This window comes from Ascaphus truei, chromosome 7 (genome assembly GCF_040206685.1).
Source record: "Ascaphus truei isolate aAscTru1 chromosome 7, aAscTru1.hap1, whole genome shotgun sequence".
NCBI classification, from domain to species: domain Eukaryota; kingdom Metazoa; phylum Chordata; class Amphibia; order Anura; family Ascaphidae; genus Ascaphus; species Ascaphus truei.
Window position 1 is genome coordinate 86,701,956 of NC_134489.1, and position 25,091 is coordinate 86,727,046.

Here is a 25,091-nt window from a genome sequence, read left to right on the forward strand (position 1 = left end):
AATAAACATTTGTTTGCACCCAATAATGTTAGAGGCTCACACTTAGTATAGTTGTCAAACATTAGGCCTGTATTATTAAAATAGTGTGTTTTCACAAGGAAGCATGAAGTGTATGTTTTTTGTAAATACATCTATACCAGTTTAGATAGTACTATATATATACACACACACACACACACACACAGTGTGTGTCTGTGTGTGTGTGCATATATCAATACATACTACATATATTTTAGTATAAATTCAGAGATGTTCTTGAAACAAGAACACATAAATGATTAAAGGACAACATTACAATGGCCACCAAAGGTAAGTAATATTTAACACAAAATCCTGCTGTACACGTACAAGAAAGATGTTTGCAGTTAAATAGGTGCTTTTATAATTGCATGAAAATAATATGCACATGCAATGATTACATCAATTAACACACCCAAATGCAATGTTTTGCTGCAAAGTCAATGGCAGCTTCTCTAAACTTAGCAACTGGCTCCTGGTGGACCATTACTGAACAGACGATTAATACATCAATATTTATAACACTATTCATTAATTAGGAGTGTTAATATTTCCAAAACTTCACGTGTACAAGAACATACTTGAAAGTTTGGAAACAACACAGTCTTCAGCATACATACAATAGTAATTAGATAATCTGAAGTCAACAAAACAAGGCCAAAGACATATTTTGTGAATTTTAAAATTTATTTTTTTTGTTCCTTTTGCGAGCGAGTAACAGGCCTGCTTGTTGTCTCTTGAATTTTCCTTTTTCTTTTGCCACCAACTTTAGGTACAACAGAGCCACTTTGAGTGGCCTCTGGCACTTCACGGGCAGGGCTTGTGGCCAGTGACTCACCTACAGGGCTTTTGGGCAGTGACTCACCTACAGGGCTTTTGGGTAGTGACTGTTCACCTACGGGGCTTGTGGCCAGTGACTCACCTACAGGGCTTGTGGCCAGTGACTCACCTACAGGGCTTTTGGGCAGTGATTCACCTACAGGGCTTTTGGGCAGCGATTCACCTACAGGGCTTTTTGGCAGCGATTCACCTACAGGGCTTTTGGGCAGTGACTCACCTACAGGGCTTTTGGGTAGTGACTGTTCATGGACAGGGCTTGTGCCCACTGACACATGTGAGCAAGTTGGTAGACACTGCACAAGTGATGGTTGGTCTGTTTCATGTGTGTCTTGTTTTGTTTTTGTCGCCTCCTTTGTAGGTGTCTGCTGCTGAATTTGTACAGATGGCAGCGGTAGGATGTCATCAGGAACCTGCACAGCAATGTCTGCTACTTGACCGGTAACATTTGGGCCTGGTGAATGAATATCAGATGAATGTGGTGAAAACTGACCTGCATGAACAGATCCTGCCTGTGAGGTGTTGAATTGTGGTACATTAGTCATTCTCCAGTAATTAGCTTGTGTTTGCTGAACAACTAATGCTTCGAATGAGGTTTTGATTTTTTGCAACTGTTTAGGCACTTCAATGAAGACTCTGTGGAGATGTGCCAATTGTGAAACTGTTTCTTCCTGCAGTGCAATCATCCTTTCCAGCACTGTCATCAGGTCAGAATGGCGACGATTTTCTGCTTCCACAATTTTTCCCTCAGAAGCTACAATTGCATCATATGTGGTATTTGCTGGACGTTTTGGCGGTAAAACAGTTTCAATTGGAACCTCTTCATGGTCACTTGCTTGTATTTGTGTGTCTATGGCGGCGGCGGCGGCATCATCATCATCATCATCATCATCATCATCATCAAAATCCTCTTCATCATGTTCTACAAATAAATGTACACATTATTAAATGGCATGTTAATCTCTGCTGTGTTACTATGTAATTGTACTGTGTCATAAGTAACAACTAACATGTTTCCATACGTTTTATAACCTCACATTAAAAACTACCTTGACTTAAGAATAATGTTTGGACTCAGTATGAAATATGAGTGAATGAAAACTTGCTGTAAACTCACAACTCCTACATGATAGTTAACATCACTAACATAATACAAGTTGTCTTACACTTCATTTTCACTGACACTAAGTAATCCTATTTAAAGAAGATGTGCAAAACAAATAATGAACATGACAACATAACATATAGAAGAGCACATATTATATGGCCACCAACTGATACACTCACCTTCTAGGTGTGTTGAGCTGGCTGACCCAGGTGAAGACACTTGTTCAGTCTCAGGTGACACATGTCCTTCAGGGGCAACTATATATAACAATAACATAAGTTTTACATTTACATGTGTAAATATTGAACAAACAGTTATTGTATGTTCTGTATTTATGAGTACCTAACAGCATCATTTCCTTAACCCAAAATGTGTGTGTGAAAGTGAACATAAATAGTTGTAATAACAATGTACATGCCTGTGTACTTAGAACTTTTGAGTTCCCTAACATAAAACATACTATGTTCCTGCAGTAATGCGTGAGGATAAATAGATAAAATTTGTACATAAAAATCATATGTTGTGTAGTGATATCAGTATCATAATGTACATAACTATCATGAGATGACCATTCACAATGGTTATCATGAAGGTGGTCATATTGCAAAAAGTGTTGTTTTTGGTAGAGGATATGTGTGGTACATTAATATAAGATGTGGCACACATGAATGTGGCTGTGACTAAACAAGACAACACATGCAGTGTGTGATAATGTGTCGTTGATAGTAGTAGTTCAACTATAGATATGAGTGAACTAATGTGTGACGTACGGTTTGATAAGTAATGAGTTGTTGGGGCATTTAGTAGCTAAAGTGAAGCTTTCAAATGAGTGTGATTAACTTCAGTTGTGCTAGTCAGGTTGTAAGAACGGTATTCCCTTCCCCAAAAAGCCTAATCAGCCACACCTTTCAATTACTTGAAACAGGTGAAAATGGTGTGAACTAAGTTTACCCTAAAATGAGGCTGTAATTAGTGTGTGTGCTGAACCCCACCCCCTCTGTTGAAGTGTATGCTGTGATGAGATATTAATTGCAGCTGCTTTAACACAATGGTAGATGAGCTAAATAGTCGTGTTGTCACGGGAGACTCCTGTGGCGGGTAGGATCTCGGTGGCCGGAACAGCACGAGCGTAGTAGGGGTCACAAGCAGGGGTCCGAGGCAGGCGGCAGGTAGCTACGTCAGATAACAAGCAGGGGTCCGAGGCAGGCGGCAGGTAGCGAAGTTAGGTACAAGCAGAGGTCGGCAACGAGGAGACTGGAACAGGACAGGCGGGGCAGGACAGGGACTAAGAACAGGGAGCAGGGACTGAGACCGGGGAGCAGGAATAACCAGGGACAAGCCAGATTACTAGCAAGGGCTTTTACTATGAGCAGACTCAATTACAGGTACAGGTACAGGAAACAGGTCAGGATCAAAGACAGGCATGAGCATACTGTAGGAGTCTGACTAGCAAGCAAAGGCAAAAGCAACAGACAGGAAGCAAGCTATAAAGGACAGAGACAGGAGCAACAAGACAGAGGAACCCAGAGCCAACAGAAGACAGCAGCACACCCAGTGGACAAGGAAGCTATGGCAAGGCAGGAGGTCTAGGCAATCCTGACACGTGTGCAGTTTTTAAGTTATGAAAACAATGACATAAAATATGATACGTGTGCCTCATTATGCTGTCTGTATATGACTTAAAGCAAAAATGGACCTTTTCATAAACAATTATAGATGTGTTAGTGCAAGTGATGTTTGTAGGCCGTTGCATGCAATATATTTGATGCATGCTAAAAATAGGCAGTAATGTCATGTTTGTCGGAGTAAAATAAATAAAATATACAATAATATTATACATATTTCTGTTCTGTACCTGTAGCTAGTAATAATTTCTCATTAACATGTGTTACACATGTGTACTACCCTGTTGTTCCCCATCTTCGCCCACCATCAATTGCTTCCACTGCAGCAATGCATTTTGGGAATTCACATGTAAATGAGCACGCAATGGCATGTGCTATATTAGTTACTGCTTTTAGTAGGACTACAACATATATGTCTATTTTGAGATATATATATATACAGAATCAGACATATACATATATAGATGCAGGTATGCTTATATTGTGAAGACAGTATAAAAAGCAGTGTAACTATGCAAAATAACTGTAAGCAACGACACGCCTAGTACAGTAATATTTCTCACCTGGTGGAAATTGTGAGGGGTAAATTCCTATATCACGGTCACCAGGTAAGCCTTCCACGACGACGGGAAGTAATTTTGCCCGAAGCAGCTCCTCCAATGGACTTAATATGAGACGTTGTGGTGTCGGCCCACCTCCAGTGCCAGTAGCATGCACGCGTTGGTGTTGTATTTTCTTTTTCAATTTGGACCTAATATCATCAAATCTCTTGTGACAATTCCGCTTGTCCCTCACATGATTCCCACACGCATTGACACCAATGACTATTGTGTCCCACATTTCTTTTCTGCTTGCTGAACTTGTCCGCCCTTGAAAAACATATAAAATATATGAGGTAAATGATTAATAATAGAAGCACCAGTTTCCTACACTGCTAGCTGTTCCAAGAGATAGCAAACATGCTGTTTTATGTGTAATATGTGAAGCACATGAGCATTCACTACTAAACCTATACATGTAAGCAAGGTTGCATTCATATTGTATGCAGTTATGGCAAATTGACCGCCTGTGTTTAGTTGTCCTTGTAAGGCATGATAAAAAGCTGTGTTTCCAGACTAATTAACATAGAAAGATATTCTGAACCCATATTTGCATATGAACAAAACTCAGATGACCTAGGATCACATGTATTTGAATAATAAATGTAAAGGTACACTTACCTAGTAAATGTCCATATATACTGTCATAGTGCTCCAGAATGCCAGTGACAAGAGCTGTATTTTCCTGGTCATTGAAGCGAGGATTACGTGGCTTCTCCACACGTTTCTTCCGAGCAGGTTTAGGGTCAGAGCTTGGCTGGTGCTGACTGGACTCTCCTTCTTCCAATGGAAGAGCCTCCAAAAGCTGGCCACCAGCAAGCACGCCACCACCATCCACCCCATCAGCAACTGCGCCACCAGCAGCACTCACAGCACCAGCACTCCCACTCCTAGCACCAGCACTCCCACTCCTAGCACCAGCACTCCCACTCCTAGCAACAGCACTCCCACTCCCAGCAACAGCACTCCCACTCCCAGCAACAACACTCCCACTCACAGCAACAGCACTCCCACTCACAGCAACAGCACTCCCACTCCCAGAAACAGCACTCCCACTCCCAGCAACAACACTCCCACTCCCAGCAACACCACTCCCACTCCCAGCAACACCACTCGGTGCACCAGCAACATCACTCCCCTGAACAGTACATTCACTCCGACGCGTACTCGCACGAGTAGCACTCCCACTCCCACCAGCATCACTCTTCCCACGCTTTGCGGGCATACTTCCAGCACTCACAAAAAACAGACAACTAATGTACAGCCAATCACACGAAACACTTCCACATATAAAACAAGACAAAGATGTAAACAAAACAACAATGGACAAAGCTCACCCAATACACAACAAGTCTCTCCGTCAATATGCAAATGTTCAATCAGCCAGCTCTGTGCGTCTCTCTCTCTCTCTCACTCCCAACAACACAGAGAATGATTAGCAGTACAAGTTGCCTTTAAATATGGCGCGCAATCCAATACATGCTTGTTTCGCCTGATTCAGCAAGATTAGTGATTGGGCAACCTATCAGCACCCCGCCACGCACGCCGATACACCTGTGTGTGATCGGATAATCATCGTGAGAGTGGGCGGATTTGTTTTCGGGTTGATTTTGAATGTATTCGGCACTTACTGCATACGGAGAGGAAAAATCGCCATTAACATGACTAATCGGTAAACTTGCCGATTTCACTTAATCGACGCTTACTGCATGAGGCCCTTAGTCTTTAACGCTTGTGCACATTTTTTCTTTTTCACATTTTAGACCTGAATGCTTTTTGGTAATAATTTGGGTTAGAGTTGGTGGTATGACTTTATTTCAATCTGATACTGTACTTTTCAATGGCGTGTCTTTATTTTTTAACATCTGCCTATTCAGATTAGAATAATGCTAAATATAACAAGTTACAGCGGGTCAATAAAATCTAAATAATTTCTTCTGCATTGTTGTACTGCTTTTCTTGTTTTCCAGAAATGTTATCAAATAATATATTGTATACATATCTAAGAGGTTTAAATGGGCCAATAAAAGTGTAGGAGATGAGTGCAGAGGGTTTAAAGGAGGAGACGGTTTTTAGGGAAAAATCAAATAGGCTTTTATTTAGCCGCAACTTTAACAACACAAACATCAGCTTGTGACCAGCATAACAGGGGTAACAAAAACAAACAGGTCTTGATCCTATAGCACTGACTTTATCACAGTTTACACCGTATCTATGGGTTGGAGTGCTAAGCCCCTTACCAGCAATAACACAAAAAGTCACTGCCGAGGTCAGATTACCTTTGTGTCCCGACTGCCTCCTGTCTGGCTAAGGGAGGGTGAGGGGGGGATGAGTCCCAATGCAGGTGTGCTCTCTTCAGTGGTCCAGGTTGTCACTCTGGATCAGAGAGTCTAAACGAAGCGTGCTCTCTCGAGCGGTGTAGTGTGTCTCCTTGGAACAGAGATGCTAACCACAGCGTGAGCTCTTCATCAGTCCAGGGTGACTCCATGGATCAGAGAAATCCCTTGCAGTGAGTGCTACAGGCTTTTTAAAGGCCTCTTATGAGGCAGCTGAGCAGACCAATTAAGACAGCCCTCTGGCTTCAACCTGCTCACTGCTGTCTCAGGTTCTGAAAATCTGTTTCCCCTGCATCAATACATAACAGTGGATTCCCCCTGTTACAAGGAGGATGTGACATCATCCCTTGTGTTACAGCTTCCTCTTGGCCTGTGTGACCGGTACATTTAAACCTGAGCAGGACATACCGGCACACCTACGGAGCTAAGTATCTCAGGAATGTGGCGTTCCCTGGAGCTGAAATGAATGCAGTTCTGCTCCGGTGACCCCCTGCTTCTCACCTAGGGTAAAAGATAATTGGGGGGGGGGGGGGGGGGAAGGGGTGGCTTTAATAGTGCTTGCCTAAGGGCAGCACATAACAGAGACGGTCTGCCTAAAATAATAGATTCCTATTGTCTGAAACCTTCAGGATTTTTGGATGTCTGAAAATATTCCCTCAAAACCAAAATGTCTACTTCTATCTGAAATGTATGTGGATCAGTTAAACAGATATTTGTAAAGAATATACAATTGCTTCCATCAAATTTATTGGATTGGTGCATAGTTTGCGAGTTTGTATCAGTATAGTATGCTTATCAGACTGCCTTTAATTGTGTCCAAATATATGAAACATTTGAAATGGTACGTACATTTTCACTTTTACAGATTCAAAATACCTGTAAAGGACATTTAACCAAAGGGAAACAATAATTATACTGTAATTCCCATATTTTGAACTGTTGTTATAAATAGTCCTATGAAACACTGCTTGCAATTGTTTGCAGGGTATTTATAGTACTGTGCATTGCTTCTCAAAACCTAGTTGTTTGTTTACAGCTTTTTCTATGATCGCATATTTCTTTGTGTATACAGATGTTTTTATACATTATTATGTATATATATATATATATATACAATATATACAGTTATACAATAGTATTATATGTTACCATCTGCCTGCTAAATAATCAGCAAGTATATATAACATTTTACTAACGTGCTAGTAAACCAGTGGATGGAACAGAAACATTCATTTTCAGCATTCTTGATGCTCCTTGCAAATGTTGTACATTATTTCACTAGGACAAGAAACTCAACTATTCTCAGAACAACTGAGCATCTTTGAATAATTAAGATAATATTTGATCTATTGCCTTTTTTAGCAGATAGATCAAATTCAAGTAAAACCAGTGTATTCAACATATTTATATTGCAACAGCAACTACACATGTAGTCTATTTTAAATAGAATGCTGTAAATGATACATTTTTTATGGCAAGTACAGTCATGGAGTGTTTAGACATTATTGACATTATCAGTGAGGTTAGTGATTGTGGTTACAGCTGGGAAATATTATACCATATTGTGGTACTTCTGTTGGGGGGCTCTTGCATAGTCACAGCTGGAGGTGTTATTTGCATTTGATGTTTCTGACCTCTAGTAATTGTCCCGTTTTATAAAGTAGAAACCAAGAAATCAAAAGGCTTGGCATTAAGAGAATCAGGAAAAGTGGTTAAACAGAGCATGCTGCTCATTTAATGATAGTATCCAGTGCATCAATCTAGAAAGTGCTATTACTAAGGCTTAGTAAAACCCTGATTTAAAATCATTCAGCAGTGAGATTTGTAAGATTTTTATCCCTGTTTTATGCCATAGTCATGTAGTATAGATTCTATAAATGAAAGCAGTTTTTATACTGACGTTAGACAGAAACAAGCTCTATATCATTATCTTTGTGATGCTGCATATTTTATTAAACCTGCTGCTTAATGCAAGCAGTATATCAGCTCAATTTATATGTAATATACAAAATTCATGTTTCTATTCCATGTCATCTATGCCCAAATATCATTATTTATATTTCATAGCTTTTGTGTTTATAGTTTTTAAGCTTGCTGTACAGAGCACTTTTATCAGGTTTTTTGGAGCATGGATCTTCACGATCTTTTCAGTCTCATTCCTTTCACCAAATATTCATTTAAGTGGGTTCTCCCACACTTGCAAAAGTACTCCTGACCTTTTTACAGTTTATTTTTAGTAGAACAAATATAGCAGTTTGTTTTACAATATAGTTTAGCTTTATATGAAACCAAAAGAGAAGCAAAGCAACAGTTCCATTGAACTAACTTCCATTCAGGTGTTTGCTTCTCACTAGTCTGAATACAGGCCTGTTTCACGAGTAAGTGATGCCGTTTTAAGCTGACAGAATGAGAGAGACGCCCAATTTACAGTATACATTAACTTAAGCAGAAAGAGAGAACTGGCTTACAGTATGTGTACGTGCACAAGGCATAACAGCCTATGTCATGGGTAGGCAATTTGGGGATCATGAGCTGCACACAGCTCTTTCAGCACCTACATGCGGCTCTCCTCCGACCGCAGGTTGCTGCTCCCCAGCTGCTGCCTCTCTCCCTCACTGTGCTGCCAGTGGCTGTGGGATGGGGCCCGGCAGGCTGTGACAGGCCTCTTGTTGCTACCGGGCATTTCCCCAGCTGCTGGCCTGTCTCCTACACTGTCCCACACTGCCACTCTGTAACGACGGCATGAGAGAGGCCCGACGTGGGACAGTGCAGGAGTTAATGTTAGTGCTTATACAGTATATGCCTATTACTGTGTGTACGGTATATATGTATGTGTTTGTGAGGGTGTAATATTCATGCATGTGTTGCGGCTCTCTGAATATTTTGGACAATTTCTTTTTTATAAAATGGCTCTTCTTCCTTGAAAGGTTGAAGACCCTGGATCCTGAAGTCCATTGGTCCAGAGAGGATATGCACTATGATGTTGTTTTCAATAAATATAGTTACAATATGTGAAGTGTGGGGGCACGTTCAGTTGGGGCTGAATTAATGTTGGTGCCCCCAAATATTTCTGTTTGATTTTATTTACTTAATAATGTTTTGGATAATTTTGCATAGTTTGAAAAAAAAACATCATGAGATACTTCACATCCTCAATTCTGAGAAGGAGATGATACAATCATTGAGGAACTAAACCTGCATGTTTGTGAAGATTTTCATTATAGGTACCTCCTATTGGTTTTGTCCCTTGGAAGTGGGACCCAAAGCTCACAGGCTGGCACTTTCCTATGGCCCAGTACTGTCAGTAGACTTTACATATCATCTACTTTCAAGTGTTATGTGTGTCTATCTATAAGTACTGTACTAGGAACTTGCCCTCACCTACCGAAAAGTACAACCCGTTGCCTTCTGGCCAATCAAATTCAAGGCAGGAAAATACCTATATAACCCCTCTTTTTCTAGGCCCCCAGACTGGTACCGGGTGCTGAATGAAAAAAAAAAAAGTGATCAGTGCGCAGCTAAAACATAGTCCCACATACAGTGCTAGATACTAAACACAATAAGAGTGATATTGAGAAACAATAACACAATAAAGATTGATTGGACCTTGTGAAGGAAGTCACTATATGGCGTCTGCAGCCTTCTAGAAGGGGTGGCTCGACACCCCTGTTACTGGAGAAACTACACAAAAACAAGGCGCACAACGCACATAGTGAAGTAAAGTAAAAAATGATAAATTGACTAAAAAGGTTAAAGGTTCTGCGTACATCAATAATGAATAAAACAGGCTATGGGTTAGTGGGGTTACCACACAGTGAGATGGCCGGAGTGTCAGCTCTTCAGCGGAGGCAGTTTGAACCACAGGATTACAGCAGTCATCAGCCAGGAAGGAAACCTCTGTGGAGTCTTGGGTCACGCTTCACTCGTCTCAGGGTAACCAGGTGGTACAGATCGGTGAAATGTCCCTTTCTAGAGTACAGATGCCTCCGTGAGTCCTACAGATCAGGCTCGGGACACCAACAGCGCGCCGCTCAGTTCCGTGGTGCGCCTGCCGATGACGTCACAGGATTCCCCTCTGTTCCGGAACATAGAGGAGCGTCCAAGGCGGTGTCAAACACACAGGGCGGCATGCAGTAGTGCGGGGGACAGGGAGGCACAAACCAAATGTAAACTTGGCTGAATGAAATGCCAAGGTTTGGGTCAGACAAAGGAGCAAAAGTTCTTCCTTTGTCTGACCCAAACCTTGGCATTTCATTCAGCCAAGTTTACATTTGGTTTGTGCCTCCCTGTCCCCCGCACTACTGCATGCCGCCCTGTGTGTTTGACACCGCCTTGGACGCTCCTCTATGTTCCGGAACAGAGGGGAATCCTGTGACGTCATCGGCAGGCGCACCACGGAACTGAGCGGCGCGCTGTTGGTGTCCCGAGCCTGATCTGTGGGACTCACGGAGGCATCTGTACTCTAGAAAGGGACATTTCACCGATCTGTACCACCTGGTTACCCTGAGACGAGTGAAGCGTGACCCAAGACTCCACTGAGGTTTTCTTCCTGGCTGATGACTGCTGTAATCCTGTAGTTCAAACTGCCTCCGCTGAAGAGCTGACACTCTGACCATCTCACTGTGTGGTAACCCCACTAACCCATAGCCTGTTTTATTCATTATTGATGTACGCAGAACCTTTAACCTTTTTAGTAAATTTATCATTTTTTACTTTACTTCACTATGTGCGTTGTGCGCCTTGTTTTTGTGCGTTTTACCGGGTGCTGAATTTGGGGGCTGAGTCCTTTATTGCTACACGTGGCTTGAGGTCAGACAATGGAAAATAAGTATATGGCATGTGTGATACAACCGATTTTATATAATGGTTACCAATACTTAATAACCTTGTGATCGTCCGCAAAGGATCACTACACTCGTAATACAGCATATATCATAATACTTCACATAAACGCTGCACAGGTGTTTATCAGGGTAAGTTGAGCGTGGGCCACCCAGTTCTGTGTATTTGAGTCTGTGATGTGCGTGTTTGTGTGGAAATCTGTGTAATCACTGTTGGAGCTCTTAATGCACTAAAATGTTGCAGGGCTGTACTTCACAAAGGTGCTTCGGTACCACTTTTAACTGCAACTGTTGAGCGTCCCCTCCGATGGAGCTCAATGCTCCATGCAGCTTCCCGGCAAGGATCCGCTGGGCCTCTCGCCACAATGTACTGCTCTCACTCTGGTAAGTCTCGGCTCACTATCAACGGGACTCAGACTGGCCCCGGTTCACTCTCGGCCGAGCTCTTGCAGATCTGACTCACACTTGTCATGCCCGCACCGCTTAGTCCCACCTCTTTCACAGCCTTTGTTATTGGCTGCTTTTATATCCATCATCAGTCACATGTCCATAACACACTGGAGAGGAACCTGCCATGGGGCAGTGTGAGTGTGTTGCTTGCATCACACAGGAGGTTACACATACAATGTAGGTTTGAGGATACAAAAGTGCGTGTTTCAATTACATTGTCTTTTCTGGTATAACTAGAGATAAAATAATCTAGAAACATAACCTGATTCTGCAGGGGATCAGTTTCAAAATTATTCACTCAAAAATAGCAACTTTTCAATAAAAATTTGCTCTAATACACAAGTGCTAAAGCTGAATATTAATTGTAGTGATATCATGTCGTGGTATGTTGTGGGCACTGGGCAAGCACGCCCATGCATCCATGCATTTGTCTGCAATGCCTTAAGTGTGTAAGAAACATACGGCCTGATTTAGAGATTAGACCGAGTCAAAAAAATCTTTTTGTGAAGAAGATAGCTATGCGCCATGGTTTTTCTTATTTAGAAATAAGACCCCGATTTAGAATTTGGAGCAACAGTCACAAATAAGTGTTCTTAAAATATTAAAATTAGGTCTTATCTTAGTGCCATTTGCTATACGTGATTTTAACATGTGCGTGCAATCAATCATACATCTATGCACTGCGTTTATATGTAATAATTACGTCTGCATAACTTTAGCGCTTCAGGAAATGAGTACCTGCCAGATAAAATGTTACTTTTAGTGGCCTCCCTATAGTCTGCAACAAGAGTCTGCAGAAGCAAGCATGGAAAAATCATGAAGTAAGGCATGAGAACCCAGCACAGTGAGAGGTAAAGGAAGGCAGAAATGTAACAGAAAGGAAGTCACAGTGCTCAATGAGTACATCAGGCGTGCCAAATACATTAAAAACTGTACATTCTCTCTCTTATTCTGTGAGGTCTAGGTCTGTTTTGCCAGGTTGTGCCAGCATCTGAAAAACGCAGCAATTGCAGCTATTTCTTACAAAAAAAAGTGCTGGAAATGGGGGGTTCTTATAAGTTTGCTTAGCTGAGTTTGCCCCTGGTCCCTGTTGGCACATAATTAAGAAGTGTTCTTACATCAAGAACTGCCATTAATCCAACTCTAATTTGGCTGCTACCATAATGCAAATGCAATGTAAAGTGTGAATGCCCATGCTGACCTCATTTAAATAAATTAGGTACCGACACATATTGCTCTGCCCATCGAGTTGTTAGATTAACGTGGCAAATGTAAACAGGGTTTTGCACCTATTTTATTCCAACTCTAAATCAAGATCTTATTTTTACAAGGTGCAAAACACCAATTATTGACTGCGCAGTGAGTTTTCTGTACGACTCCACTGTCGTTAGCCAACTCTAAATTGGTCCCATGGTACTCCATCACACTTAGTACAAATTGGACCTAGAAGAATGTATAATGGGGAAAAAAATAAAAAAAATCGAATGTGATTTGGTTCTCACTCATCGTTTTAAATTCTGGTTACTAGTTAGATCACAATAACAATATTAATGTGTGCATTTCTGCAACAATTTATGGAAATGTATCAACTTTGCTTATTATCATATTTATCGTGTTAAAAAAAGATATATATATTTTATTCAAGAAAGACAGAAGACAAGATTGCAGAAAACAATTTAAACGAATTGTCCAGATGGTCAGTTTTTTTACTGAAAAACATTTGTCAAACTTAATATATGGAGGTGATATCCTATGTCATCATGACTGGAAATATTTTCCAACTTTATAGACCACTACCCTAACCCTTCTGTGCTGTAACAGAAAGGTCTGCTTGGTAATTTAATATAAAGAAGAAAGCACAGAATCTGACCTTTTGCTTATATGGATCCTACTGGAAGTGATTGAAGACTATAGGCCCTAAAATGCAACTTCCCTTTTGAGTTCAGTGCACTCAGAATTGAGGTTACACCCAAAAAGATCCTGATCTAATTCAGTGAGCAAAGAGGAGTAAAAATAGGTATTCTGGTTTATCAGTACATTTTGTGTCTTTGAGAAAAGACATCTCACAGACCATCCAAACTCTGATAATAATCACAAAGCATTTTAGAAAAAACCCCACAGCATGTACAGTTAGAAATCAATATACTCTAGAACAGGATTGAATAAAAATTGAAGTATTGCCTTTTTCTTTCCTGTGCATTTGTTCATAAACAATGCAGCATATTTTACATTAATTTGGATGATCGGTTTTTAATAAACTGTAACATACCCTATGTTTGTCACATTTATTGAATGTCATTGTCCTTTGAAGGTTTGACAATTTCTAGTGCATTTGTGCATTTTTGGCCTGCTGAAATTTAAATCTGAAATGAAAGTTAGTGTTCTTGGGCCCCCGGATTTAGTCAATTCTGTTAGGCCTTTCATTATCATCATCTTTAAATAAATACATGCCTTCACTTAAGAAAGCGCTGCAATACTTTACAGTAAGTTTAAGAACAAACTAAAATTATACGCAACTAATTTTATTAGACAAGCAAAACCAGAAGGAAAAATTACTCTTAATCCGACATCTTGACATCAACTTCAGTTAATAGTAACGCTGTATTCACTTAGGACAATAACGTAACATGTTTTCTCCCCTAAAGAGCAATGCGTTAACTAAAATGGATATATGGGATAATGAGCTGCAGAGATGCGGCAACAGGGGGATCCCTGAAGGAGCTGACACAAAGGACATGGAGGCTGGATGTGCTTTATTCATATGTAAGTCTTGTATACTTACTCTTTGTTTTAGTAAAGTATCATTTTTCTCATATGAGCGTGTTTTCGCCCCTATTTTGGAGTGCAACAAGAGGTATCACCATATGATCACCTCTACAAGAAGACCTTAGACGTGATAAGAGCTGGTTGGAGGAAAGAGCTGAGATAAACCTTGATGTGACTTGCACACACTTGTCCGTGTGAGTAGAGCTGGCATCAGCTTTGGTAATCTATTTGCTTAAACATCACCCTGCCATTCCCCGTGTGTATGTTTGTATGATTGGTTGTATGGCTTACCATGGCTGTTCTATTATTTACCTTGTATTTGTATTTGCTTATCCCTAGTCGCTCACCACAACTTTATGATCATGGATAATGAGATGCAAAATACAGTAGGCGTTTTATCATCCCATACTAACTAAACTCTGTTAAGATTAAGGCAAGAAGCAACATTACGATAGTTAAGTCAGAGCTAAATTTGTCGTTTAGCTCTGACTTAAACACTCACCCAGACCTTGAAATAGGGATTTCATAGTGTCTGAATGGGTGTAACACCAAGTTCGCTATGATTTAACTAACATAGCATTATGTACAGATGTAGCAAGACTTACTGTCCCTGGCACTGCGGATAAACAAGCAAAAGTCTGCAGCGCTGTGGATAGGGCCTGCGGAGATCTATTGCTGCCCCGGGAGGATTCACATAATCCTGTGTGTCCAACCCCCTTGATGACGTAGATGACCAAATATGGTCCTACAGTATTCTCCATCATGACGTAGATACTCATATTTGGTTACCTACATGTAGCCAGGTCTTCCCCTGTGTCCCCTTACCTCCTGGCTGGTAGCTCTGCTGCAGAGAGTATGCGGCTGCAGTGGGAGCCACTCCGGTACACTGCGGAAGCACAGAGGTGTTGGGACGGGGCAAACGGATCCCTGGGGCTCCGGGCGGATGCCGGCACAGGGCACCGCCATCTTGAAAATGCTGCGCATGTGCAGTAGAACCTCACGCATGCGCAGAGTGTAGGAGGGGTCAGCAACCATTTCAGAGAGGGTGCGCATTCGCAGTGAGCACAGTATAGTGGCGGCCATCTTGTGTAATGCTCCGAAGACGCCATGCGGTGATTCGCAGCCTATGGCCTGTGGTCTGGGACCAAACCACCTACGTTAAGAAACTCTTAAAGATGAGATCCTCCTACCGGAGTTCACCCCACAAGAAGGCGGACGCCTTCGCGGACGACGTCGCTGGATCTGCGAAGCCTTGTTGCAAGTCGGCCGCACCGGGTACTGGAGTACCCGGCAGGTACCTCAACTAAAGTGCATCAACGGTTCATGGGTAGCGCTATCATACACAATTTTGGGTGGGCCTTGACATTGGGGAAAAGGACATCAGAGTATTGGTGCCAAGCACCTTTTGTACTGTGGGGACACTCATTTGGTGTATTGAGGTTGGGTGCACTATATACTGTGTGGTGTAGGTTGCGTTTTATATATGTGCTCAGTAAAACCGTTATTACATACTTGTGGTGTAATTACTGTTAGTATTGGTTCCTGTGCTTATTTTCATTTTTGGTTTTGAAAAATATTTATATTTGGTTCTGGTTTTGACTAAGGTCCATTTTTCAATTTTAGATTATGTACTACAGTATTTTGTAAAGATATTTTTGGAAGTGATAAAAAAAAACATATTTTAGCATGTCTTTAGGCAGTCATTACTTCTCTTGCATATCCATTCCAAAAACATTAGGTCCATTAAGCTCATGCTTAAAGCCAGATCCACAAAACTCCATAAAGGAGGCAATCCAAGCCAGTTTTTTTTGTCTTCATTTTTTTAACTTTTTTAAAATACAGTATTGAAGCAGGGTGCTCTGGAGCTGAACCCTGTTTATTTTAGCTCCGGGGACTCTGTGCTTCCAGATGTACTTACCAATGTAGTCTGTGCCAGTAGCCACGCCAGAGTTTACATATTATATATATATATATAAATATATGAAAAAATCATCTCAGTTGGCACACTGTAAACATAAGTAAGATGCTGATGCTAGCCCCATATGCACGAGGAAGGTCACGTTGAGTGGACCGAAACATTGGAGGTGGTGCTATGTTACTTTGAATACAACTTCATTGGAACTACTGGACTGTGTGCTGTCTCGTTTTTTTCGGACTCCAATCTGGTAAAATCTACTTTTTATATATAAATATATATATATATATATATATATATATGTATAAAATATATATCACCTTGATAAAGGTCCCGCACGCGGACCGAAACGTTGGAATGATGTCTTGTTAATACAATATATTCTTTTGACAACCATTTGGAGTGCTGCCTCTGATATTCGTCATCATACGGTGTCGTATTGCCAATTTGTACCATACAGGATTTGCACCCACCCTATAGATTTCCCAGACGGAGTGCCTATTGTTCTTTATTATATATATATATATATATATATATATATATATATATATATATATATATATATATATATGCTTCTGGGGGCCAATAGGAAGCTGTGATGGAATCTGGTCCGGCTTCCTATTGGCCCTTGTGACTTGGGGCTTTAAACTGCAGAAAACTGCAGGAGATACCAGCACCCCTTTGGAGGTAAATATCCCCGGAAGCAGATTTTCACCGGAGCTGAAATGAAAGGGTTTCAGCTCCAGAGACACCTTGATTTTAACATGTTTTAAAAATGGGGAAAAGATGGCTTGGATTGCTCTTCTAAGTGAGTTAATGCACTACATTGCGTCCGAGAGAGAGAGTTAATGTATATAACAATAAATAAATAATATATATTATATATACCCACATACACAAACAGAGCATATTTATAAAAAGGGACAAGAGATAAGGGGGGATTAGAGGACGGTGGTAAAACCAAATTGATTTCCACTAGTGGATGAGTGGCCCATAATTCACAAGAGAATAATATGTGAATGTCATTCACTTATTTATGGAAACAAATTAAATTATACCACAAATAAGTATATATTCTATCATTTTAATATACTTTGCATATGCAAATAAGCATAATTCCTAGGTGTCCCAGGTGTGTTCAGGAGAGTATGTCTCCACGTATTGTATAAAGAAGTGTTTGGGGAGGTTTATAAGTCACTTAGTAGTTTCCCCCCCCCCAAGGACTCCCCCTCCCACTTTCTCCATCTCCCAACCATGCATTAGCATACATAATTAGGCCTTGCAGACTAGATAAATAATATCCTTTGCTAATATAGGAAAGTTAGTATTTAAATACAAACTTATTGCTAATTCTGTTTTAATTGCTAGATGCTAATTAGTATTCTTTATAGATGTGAAGTTCTAGCACAATACAATTATATATTTGTAAGCACTGCTCTTGCTCCCCTTTCCAGGAAATTTACTCTCTCTCTGATTTCTCCCCATGGGTGGTTTAATTACTAAAGTAGAACGGGACCAGTGTGCAGGTGATTCTGTGTGGGATCAGAGGTCATTACATTTGAGATCCACTTGGCCCATAGCCAGATTCAGGCAGCAACAAATCTCATAGTGCATCACTGATCACCACCACCACCCCCCCCTCTTCTTTATATTATATATGTGTATCTCATTTAGAAACCGCCAATATATTCTGAAGCATGGTACAATAGAGGAATCAGAACTATATATATATATATATATATTACATAAATTGAATGATATACTGTACCAAACAAAAACAAACAAGTTCAAACAGATACAGAAGGCAATGAGAGCCCTTCTTGTGAGAGACAACAATCTAGATTGAATAAGGATTAACGTTGGAACAAAAGGTGAAGTTACTGCTCATTGTGGGAAAGATTATGCATCAAGATGGAGTTTTGTCCAACTGCACTGCTGGTCCCGTTAAGGTTTGGGGGTGATATTAAGGGGTGTCAGATAGCATGGAGTTTTGTCCAGGTGCACAGCGTGTTCCATTTGGAATAGGGGGTGTCGACTGTATGCTAGAGGGATGCCAGGTAAGCTTCCTTAAAAAGGTGAGTTTTCAGGGAGCTTTTACAAATGTGTGAAAGCTTTGGGAGAGTGATTGTGCATGGTAGGGAATTCCAGAGAGAGGGTGCAGCACGGGAGAAGTCTTGTAGGCTGGAGTGAGAGGAGGTAAAAAGGGAGGAGATTGGAGGTCATGGGCAGAACAGAAAGGACATAATAAATGTATCTGGAGACAAAGGCAAAGAGGTAAGGTGGCTGGCATCATAGAGGGCTTTGCAAAAAAAGTATTTTGATTTTAATTTTACAGGATATGGGAAGCCAGTGTAGGGATTAGCAGAAGTGTGGCGCAGAAGATGTGGAGCTGTGAATAAGGTAGATGAGTCTGGCGGCAGCATTTTTGATGGATTGGAGTGGGGACATGCAGACAAGGGGAATGCTAGCTAGGAAAAAGGTTGCAATAATTAAGGTAGGGAAAAATAAGTGAAAGAATTAGGATTTTAGCATCATCATACATGAGAAAATTGTGAACTGTATTCTACAGTAGATGAAGATGGCATTACTTAGTAAGGGATTGAATGTGAGGAATGAATGATATATAAATCATCATCTTCATCCCCTGTCAATGCACTGGTGGATGAAGGCCTCCCCAATGATATTCTAGGTCTTTTCCACATTGCTCCAACAAATTTCCTAATTTCATTCTCCCATCTTACTTTCGTCCAATCCAGACGAGTATGATCTTCGTTGAACGATGGGCACATCTTCTTGGAATATGACCAGCCCACTGCCATTTTCTTCACTTTTATGATGATGTCATAGACTTTTGTTTGCTTCCAAACGTATTCATTATGTATTTTCTGTCTTTTGGGTAATATCCAGCATACATCTCTCCATACTTCCTTGACATGTGTAAAGTTCTGAATTATCTTCACAGTTTGGGTCCATGCTTCACATCCATTCAGGTAAGTACAGACAGAATACACCAAATGTCTTTTTTCTTCCAAATACACTCCATTCCATATTCATTCACTTATTGATTTAATTCATGATAACCATCCATTAAACCTGTTGGCCAACATAGAAAGCCCCCGAGGAAGTGAGTGGGGACATGTACGATGGATCATATCGATGAGAGGATGACTTCTGGCTACCTGAGTATCTGTGAGAACACAGAAGAAGCGAAACTCGCACAGTTTCACAACCTTCGCCAATCCGCTAATGTCATCAAGTGGGGACGAGGAGGATTTCCCCCTAACATGCCTGTTTCAACTGTAAGATTGTAAGTGGCTTCCTTTTATTTACAGATAAATCTTTTTTATCAGTATGTCACTATGACCTGCTTCTGAATTTAGTTCTATTATAACCAGGAGGAACTATGACGCACAGACCAATCTCACTCCATACGCCCCACTCCAAGTGGAAAATGTGTGAGTGTATTACTTTTAAAGAAGAAGCTTCTCCCACAACATTTTGATATTCTATACCTGGGGGGCGCAAGATTTTCCAGGGGGGCCACAACAGTTACAGAGGTCCGCGTTCTCCACCAAGGCATTTAAATGAAATGCTGGGGGACTGCACGTGGCCTCTGTAACTTCTCATACCTTGTCCTATGAAACGCATCGCTATGGTAACTCGGTGTGAAATGATGCCGCGGAGTCACGTGACTTCGCGTTGCCATGGCAACGTGATGTCACATGACCCATTGCAACATTTGACACCGGAGCCTAGCGGGGGCAGGGGGGGGGTTCGAGCAGGGGAGACAGCAGGCATGGGACGCAGGGTAAAAGTTTGCGAACCCCTGTACTATACCATGATGCTTTCTTTTTCCCTCACCTTTTGCACGTAGGTCATTCTCTGGACATTGTTCTTCTGTGAAAATCTAGTGTGGGGTCCCAGACTTTTAGCAGCATCAGTGAATAGGGACAGATTACATAGGATTAGCACTGTAGCACTTTAATTTTCACTCACATTGTATTGATTGTACACTTTCCCTATATATATATTATATATATAATAACAACGCGATCCATTACAATGCGAATCCGCTTGTAACGCGATGCAAGCGTGGCTCCCAATTTTCGTATTTATGAATACTTTACAACACGATTATTGGTATCGTAAATACTTTATTGTACAATGCATACATTGTACATTATTTCTAACGCGATCCGCTTTTAGCGCAATGTGATTCTTTGGACCCCAAGCACAGCGTTATAAGGGGGTTGAGCTGTATATAGGGAAAAGTGTACAATCAATACAATGTGAGTGAAAATAAAAATGCTATATATATATATATATATATATATATATATATATATATATATATATATATACACACACATGGAAATCATGGAAATGCACACAAAGATAAAATATGTATATATATATATATATATATAAAAGACAGAAATACAATGAGCGCAACCACACTGAAATTAGTAAATAGAATAATTACCACATATAATGGAGGGTATATACCCTTACAGTCTAACTTTCCCTGACTCAGTCTGCAGCCAAAAGGTCTACCGCTCCACGGGCTGGTAACGAAAATTTCCAAAGAGAATGACCTAGGCGCAAATGGAGACAAGAAAAAACAAACATAGGGTAGTATGTTCTAACAAATAAACCGCCAGAAGGTATAATATGCACTCACAGCGTATAGGATAATATCAAGCCTTGTATCCACTCTGGGATCTGGAACAATTAAATGATGAGTCTGGAACAGCTGGTCATCCACAGCAATTGCAATCTCGAGCAAAGGTACCCATGCAGGAAGAGAGATAGAACACAAATAGCGTAACACAGTTTATTAAAATTATTAATAAAAATGACTATAAGTAAAAGACTCACATTCTGTGAGATATCATAAAACTTTTGAGAATTCTGAGCATCTCACACTCATTGGAAAAGGGTAGTAACACTATGCAGATTTCTTCAACAGTCCTTAGTCTGTAGATATGTAACCAATAGGGAAATGAGTCCAGGTTGTAAATAGCACACACACTTAGTGTCTCTACTGTTCCACACAGTCTCCTTGTGTGAGCTGTCTCTTTCCGTTCTTATCAACCTACATAGGTCTATCTCACTGCACCTAATGTGCGTATAGTACTCACGGTACTTAAAGGTAGGTGCTGTCCGGTTTCACATATAGAGAGTTCTTTCTGTTTTCCCACGAAGAGTTCTCAATCTTCCTCCGGTCACCCACGTCTCCTGGGGATGCTCCGTGCCACGTGACGACGTGGTGACGTCACTCCCTCTCGCGAGAGTTCGTCCGGTGGGCTGTGGGAGCGGGGCCTCAATCCTCTGCGCTGCTAGTCTTCCTGCAGGCAAATAGTGGGACAAACGGCCACCGGCACCTCTTGGCTGGGTATCTGACTGTGCATGGGTACCTTTGCTCGAGATTGCAATTGCTGTGGATGACCAGCTGTTCCAGACTCATCATTTAATTGTTCCAGATCCCAGAGTGGATACAAGGCTTGATATTATCCTATACGCTGTGAGTGCATATTATACCTTCTGGCGGTTTATTTGTTAGAACATACTACCCTATGTTTGTTTTTTCTTGTCTCCATTTGCGCCTAGGTCATTCTCTTTGGATATATATATATATATATACAGTGTTCGACAATCATATACTGTACATTTACACGCCCGGGGCGAGGGGATTTAACCTCCGGGCGAGTAAATATTGGCTCAAGCAGCACACGTGTTCGTTTTTTTTTATTTCCCTGCTCGCGCTGAAATTTTCCCTGCTCGCTCTGAAAAAAAAAAAAAAACTCCCCTTACCTGACAGCTGATTGGCGCGCGCTCCCAGGCTTTGTGGGCGCGCGGCCAGGCTCTATATGAGCCCGCCCGCAATGAGCAGCCATTCTTTCTCTGCCATGAGATCTGTTGGAGGGTAAGTACTCTCCAATCTCTCCATGATGCGGCCCCTCTGCTCCTTCCCTGCCTCCTGTAAGACAACCTGCAATCCCCCTGGTCCCCACATGGCTCCCTACTCCCCACCGCGGCTCTCTGCTCCTGCCCTCTGCACCTCCGCGTTAGCTCTCCTGTCCCCTTCCCTCCTCCTGTCCCCTTCCCCTCCTCCTGTCCCTCGATCCGACGATCGCTGCCTGGGTGGCTGGTCCCCACTGCTGCAGCCCAGTTGGCGTACGCGGGGAGCCCTCACCACGTGCCTCCCACCCACGCTGCCGCCGCCCCAAAGCTTAAAATATGCCCGCAAGCTATCTTCATGTCGGCCTGCCCACCCCCACGAGCTTCATGCCGCCGCGGGGTGGGGGGAAGAAGCAGCCTGCAGACCTATTTGGCCGCACACATGCCGGCGAGGGGAGCAGGGCAGTGGCGGCAACGGCGGGGCTGACTGTCCCCTGGGGCACCCGCTGGAGGACACCTTGCCACGTGACTCCCACACGGCCTGCCCCCCCCTCACGAGCTGGAGATGGGCGCGGGTGGGTGGGGGAGGAGCGTGGTGTTGGTGCTGGTCGCAGCCTTTCCTCCCCCCCCGTGCGTGTGTGTGTGTGTGTGTGAGAATGTGTGTGTGTGTGTGGGAGAATGTGTATGTGTGTATGGGAGTGTGTATGGGAGTATGTGTGTGACACCAGAGGTACCCCCAAAATCAGTCACCACCCCCCAGTCAGTCACCCCCCCCAGTCTGTCACCCCCCCAGTCAGTCACCCCCACAGTCAGTCACCCCCCCAGTCAGTCACCCCCCCCACAGTCAGTCACCCCCCCAGTCAGTCCACCCCCCCCCAGTCAGTCACCCCCCCAGTCAGTCACCCCCCAAGTCAGTCACCCCACCAGTCAGTCACCCCCCCAGTCAGTCACCCCCAGTCAGTCACCCCCCCCAGTCAGTCACCACCCCAGTCAGTCACCCCCCCAGTCAGTCACCCCCCCCCAGTCAGTCACCCCCCCAGTCAGTCACCCCCCCCCCCAGTCAGTCACCCCCCAAGTCAGTCACTCCCCCCCCAGTCAGTCACCCCCCCCAGTCAGTCACCCCCCAAGTCAGTCACCCCCCCAGTCAGTCACCACCCCCCCAGTCAGTCACCCCCCCCAGTCAATCACCCTTTCCCCAGTCAGTCACCAACCCCAGTCAGTCACCCCCCCTGCCAGTCACCACCCCCACCAGTCACCCCCCCTGCCAGTCACCCCCCATGCCAGTCACCCACCCCGCCAGTCACCCACCCTGCCAGTCACTCACCCACCCTGTCAGTCACCCACCCAGCCAGTCACCCAGCCAGCCAGTCACCCACCCAGCCAGTCACCCACCCAGCCAGCCAGTCACCCACCCAGCCAGTCATCCAGCCAGTCACCCAGCCAGGCAGTCACCCAGCCAGCCAGTCACCCACCCAGCCAGCCAGTCACCCAGCCAGCCAGTCACCCACCCAGCATGCCAGTCACCCAGCCAGCTAGTCACCCACTCAGCCAGCCAGTCACCCAGCCAGCCAGTCACCCAGCCAGCCAGTCACCCAGCCAGCCAGTCACCCAGCCAGCCAGTCACCCACCCAGCATGCCAGTCACCCAGCCAGCCAGTCACCCACCCACCCAGCCAGTCACCCAGCCAGCCAGTCACCCAGCCAGCCAGTCACCACCCAGCCAGCCAGTCACCCACCCTCTTTGTGTATCACCCACCCTCTGTGTGTGTCACCCACCGTTTCTTCCCTCTGTGTCTCCCCCCTCTGTGTCTCCCCCCCACACTCTATCTCTCTCTCCCCCCCACACTCTCTCTCCCCCCTTTTCCATCTTTCTCACTCCCCCCCACACTCTCTCTCCACCCCCCCCCCACACTCTCTCTCTCCCCCAAACTCTCTCTCTCCCCCCCACTCTCTCTCTCTCTCTCTCCCCCACTCTCTCTCTCTCTCTCTCTCTCTCCCCCACACTCTCTCTCTCCCCCCACTCTCTCTCTCCCCCACTCTCTCTCTCCCACACTCTCTCTCTCTCCCACACTCTCTCTCTCTGTCCCCCACACTCTCTCTCTCCCCCACACTCTCTCTCTCTCCCCCACACTCTCTCTCTCTCCCCCACACTCTCTCCCTCTCTCCCCCACACTCTCTCTCTGTCAGGGCGTGCTCCCCACAAACGAGACAGAACCGCGGTGCTGAGGTGGGATAGGATATAACGCCACCCACAGCCACGAGGACACGTCTTGAGAGTAGAGTGGTCTGGGAGTCCGGATCGGGGCAGGAGAGGTACGGATGGTAGAGGGTGCTGTATGCAAAGTCCGGGGTTAGAGATAAGGACGTAATCGTTTACCGTTTGCCAGGATCGGGATTCCAGAGGTGCGGAGAGTCGTGTTGCCGTATGCCGAGTTCGGGATGCCAGAAGTGCGGGTAGACGTAGCGGAAGCCGGTTCGGTACACGAGGAGGACTGCAAAAACAAAACAGGACAAGACAGGACAAGGGAGGCAGAGAGTGATGAGAACAACTGGTTCTATGCTCAGCCAACGAGTCAGTGACACTGTTAGGTATATATACCAGAGCGGGTCCAATGGCAGCGCAGCAAGGTAGGGGTGTGGGGAAGGGCCAGGCTACGGCAGGGATAGGTCCAGCATGAGTCCCAGGGGTGGAGCCA

The 25,091-nt window shown here is 43.4% G+C and overlaps 1 protein-coding gene across 1 annotated transcript; it reads right to left on the reverse strand.

Moving 5' to 3' along the window:
- Window positions 1-629: 629 nt before the first annotated feature.
- LOC142500004 (uncharacterized) lies at window positions 630-19,314 on the reverse strand. Its single transcript, XM_075610060.1, has 4 exons — window positions 19,237-19,314; window positions 4,152-4,323; window positions 2,143-2,220; window positions 630-1,777 (listed from the first exon to the last, which is right to left on the reverse strand). Exons 1-4 carry the CDS (start codon window positions 19,312-19,314, stop codon window positions 705-707), a joined length of 1,401 nt encoding a protein of 466 aa, XP_075466175.1. The 3' UTR covers window positions 630-704.
- Window positions 19,315-25,091: the final 5,777 nt, after the last annotated feature.

Excerpts from the sequence above, each read along its gene's own strand:
- LOC142500004 (XM_075610060.1), bottom strand. The coding sequence starts at position 19,314 with ATGGCAGTGGGCTGGTCATATTCCAAGAAGATGTGCCCATCGTTCAAC. Across the intron at positions 4,324-19,236 it reads CTCGTCTGGATTGGACGAAA|AAAATACAACACCAACGCGT; the intron begins GTAAGATGGGAG and ends AAATTGAAAAAG. Across the intron at positions 2,221-4,151 it reads CCCCTCACAATTTCCACCAG|TTGCCCCTGAAGGACATGTG; the intron begins GTGAGAAATATT and ends TGTTATATATAG.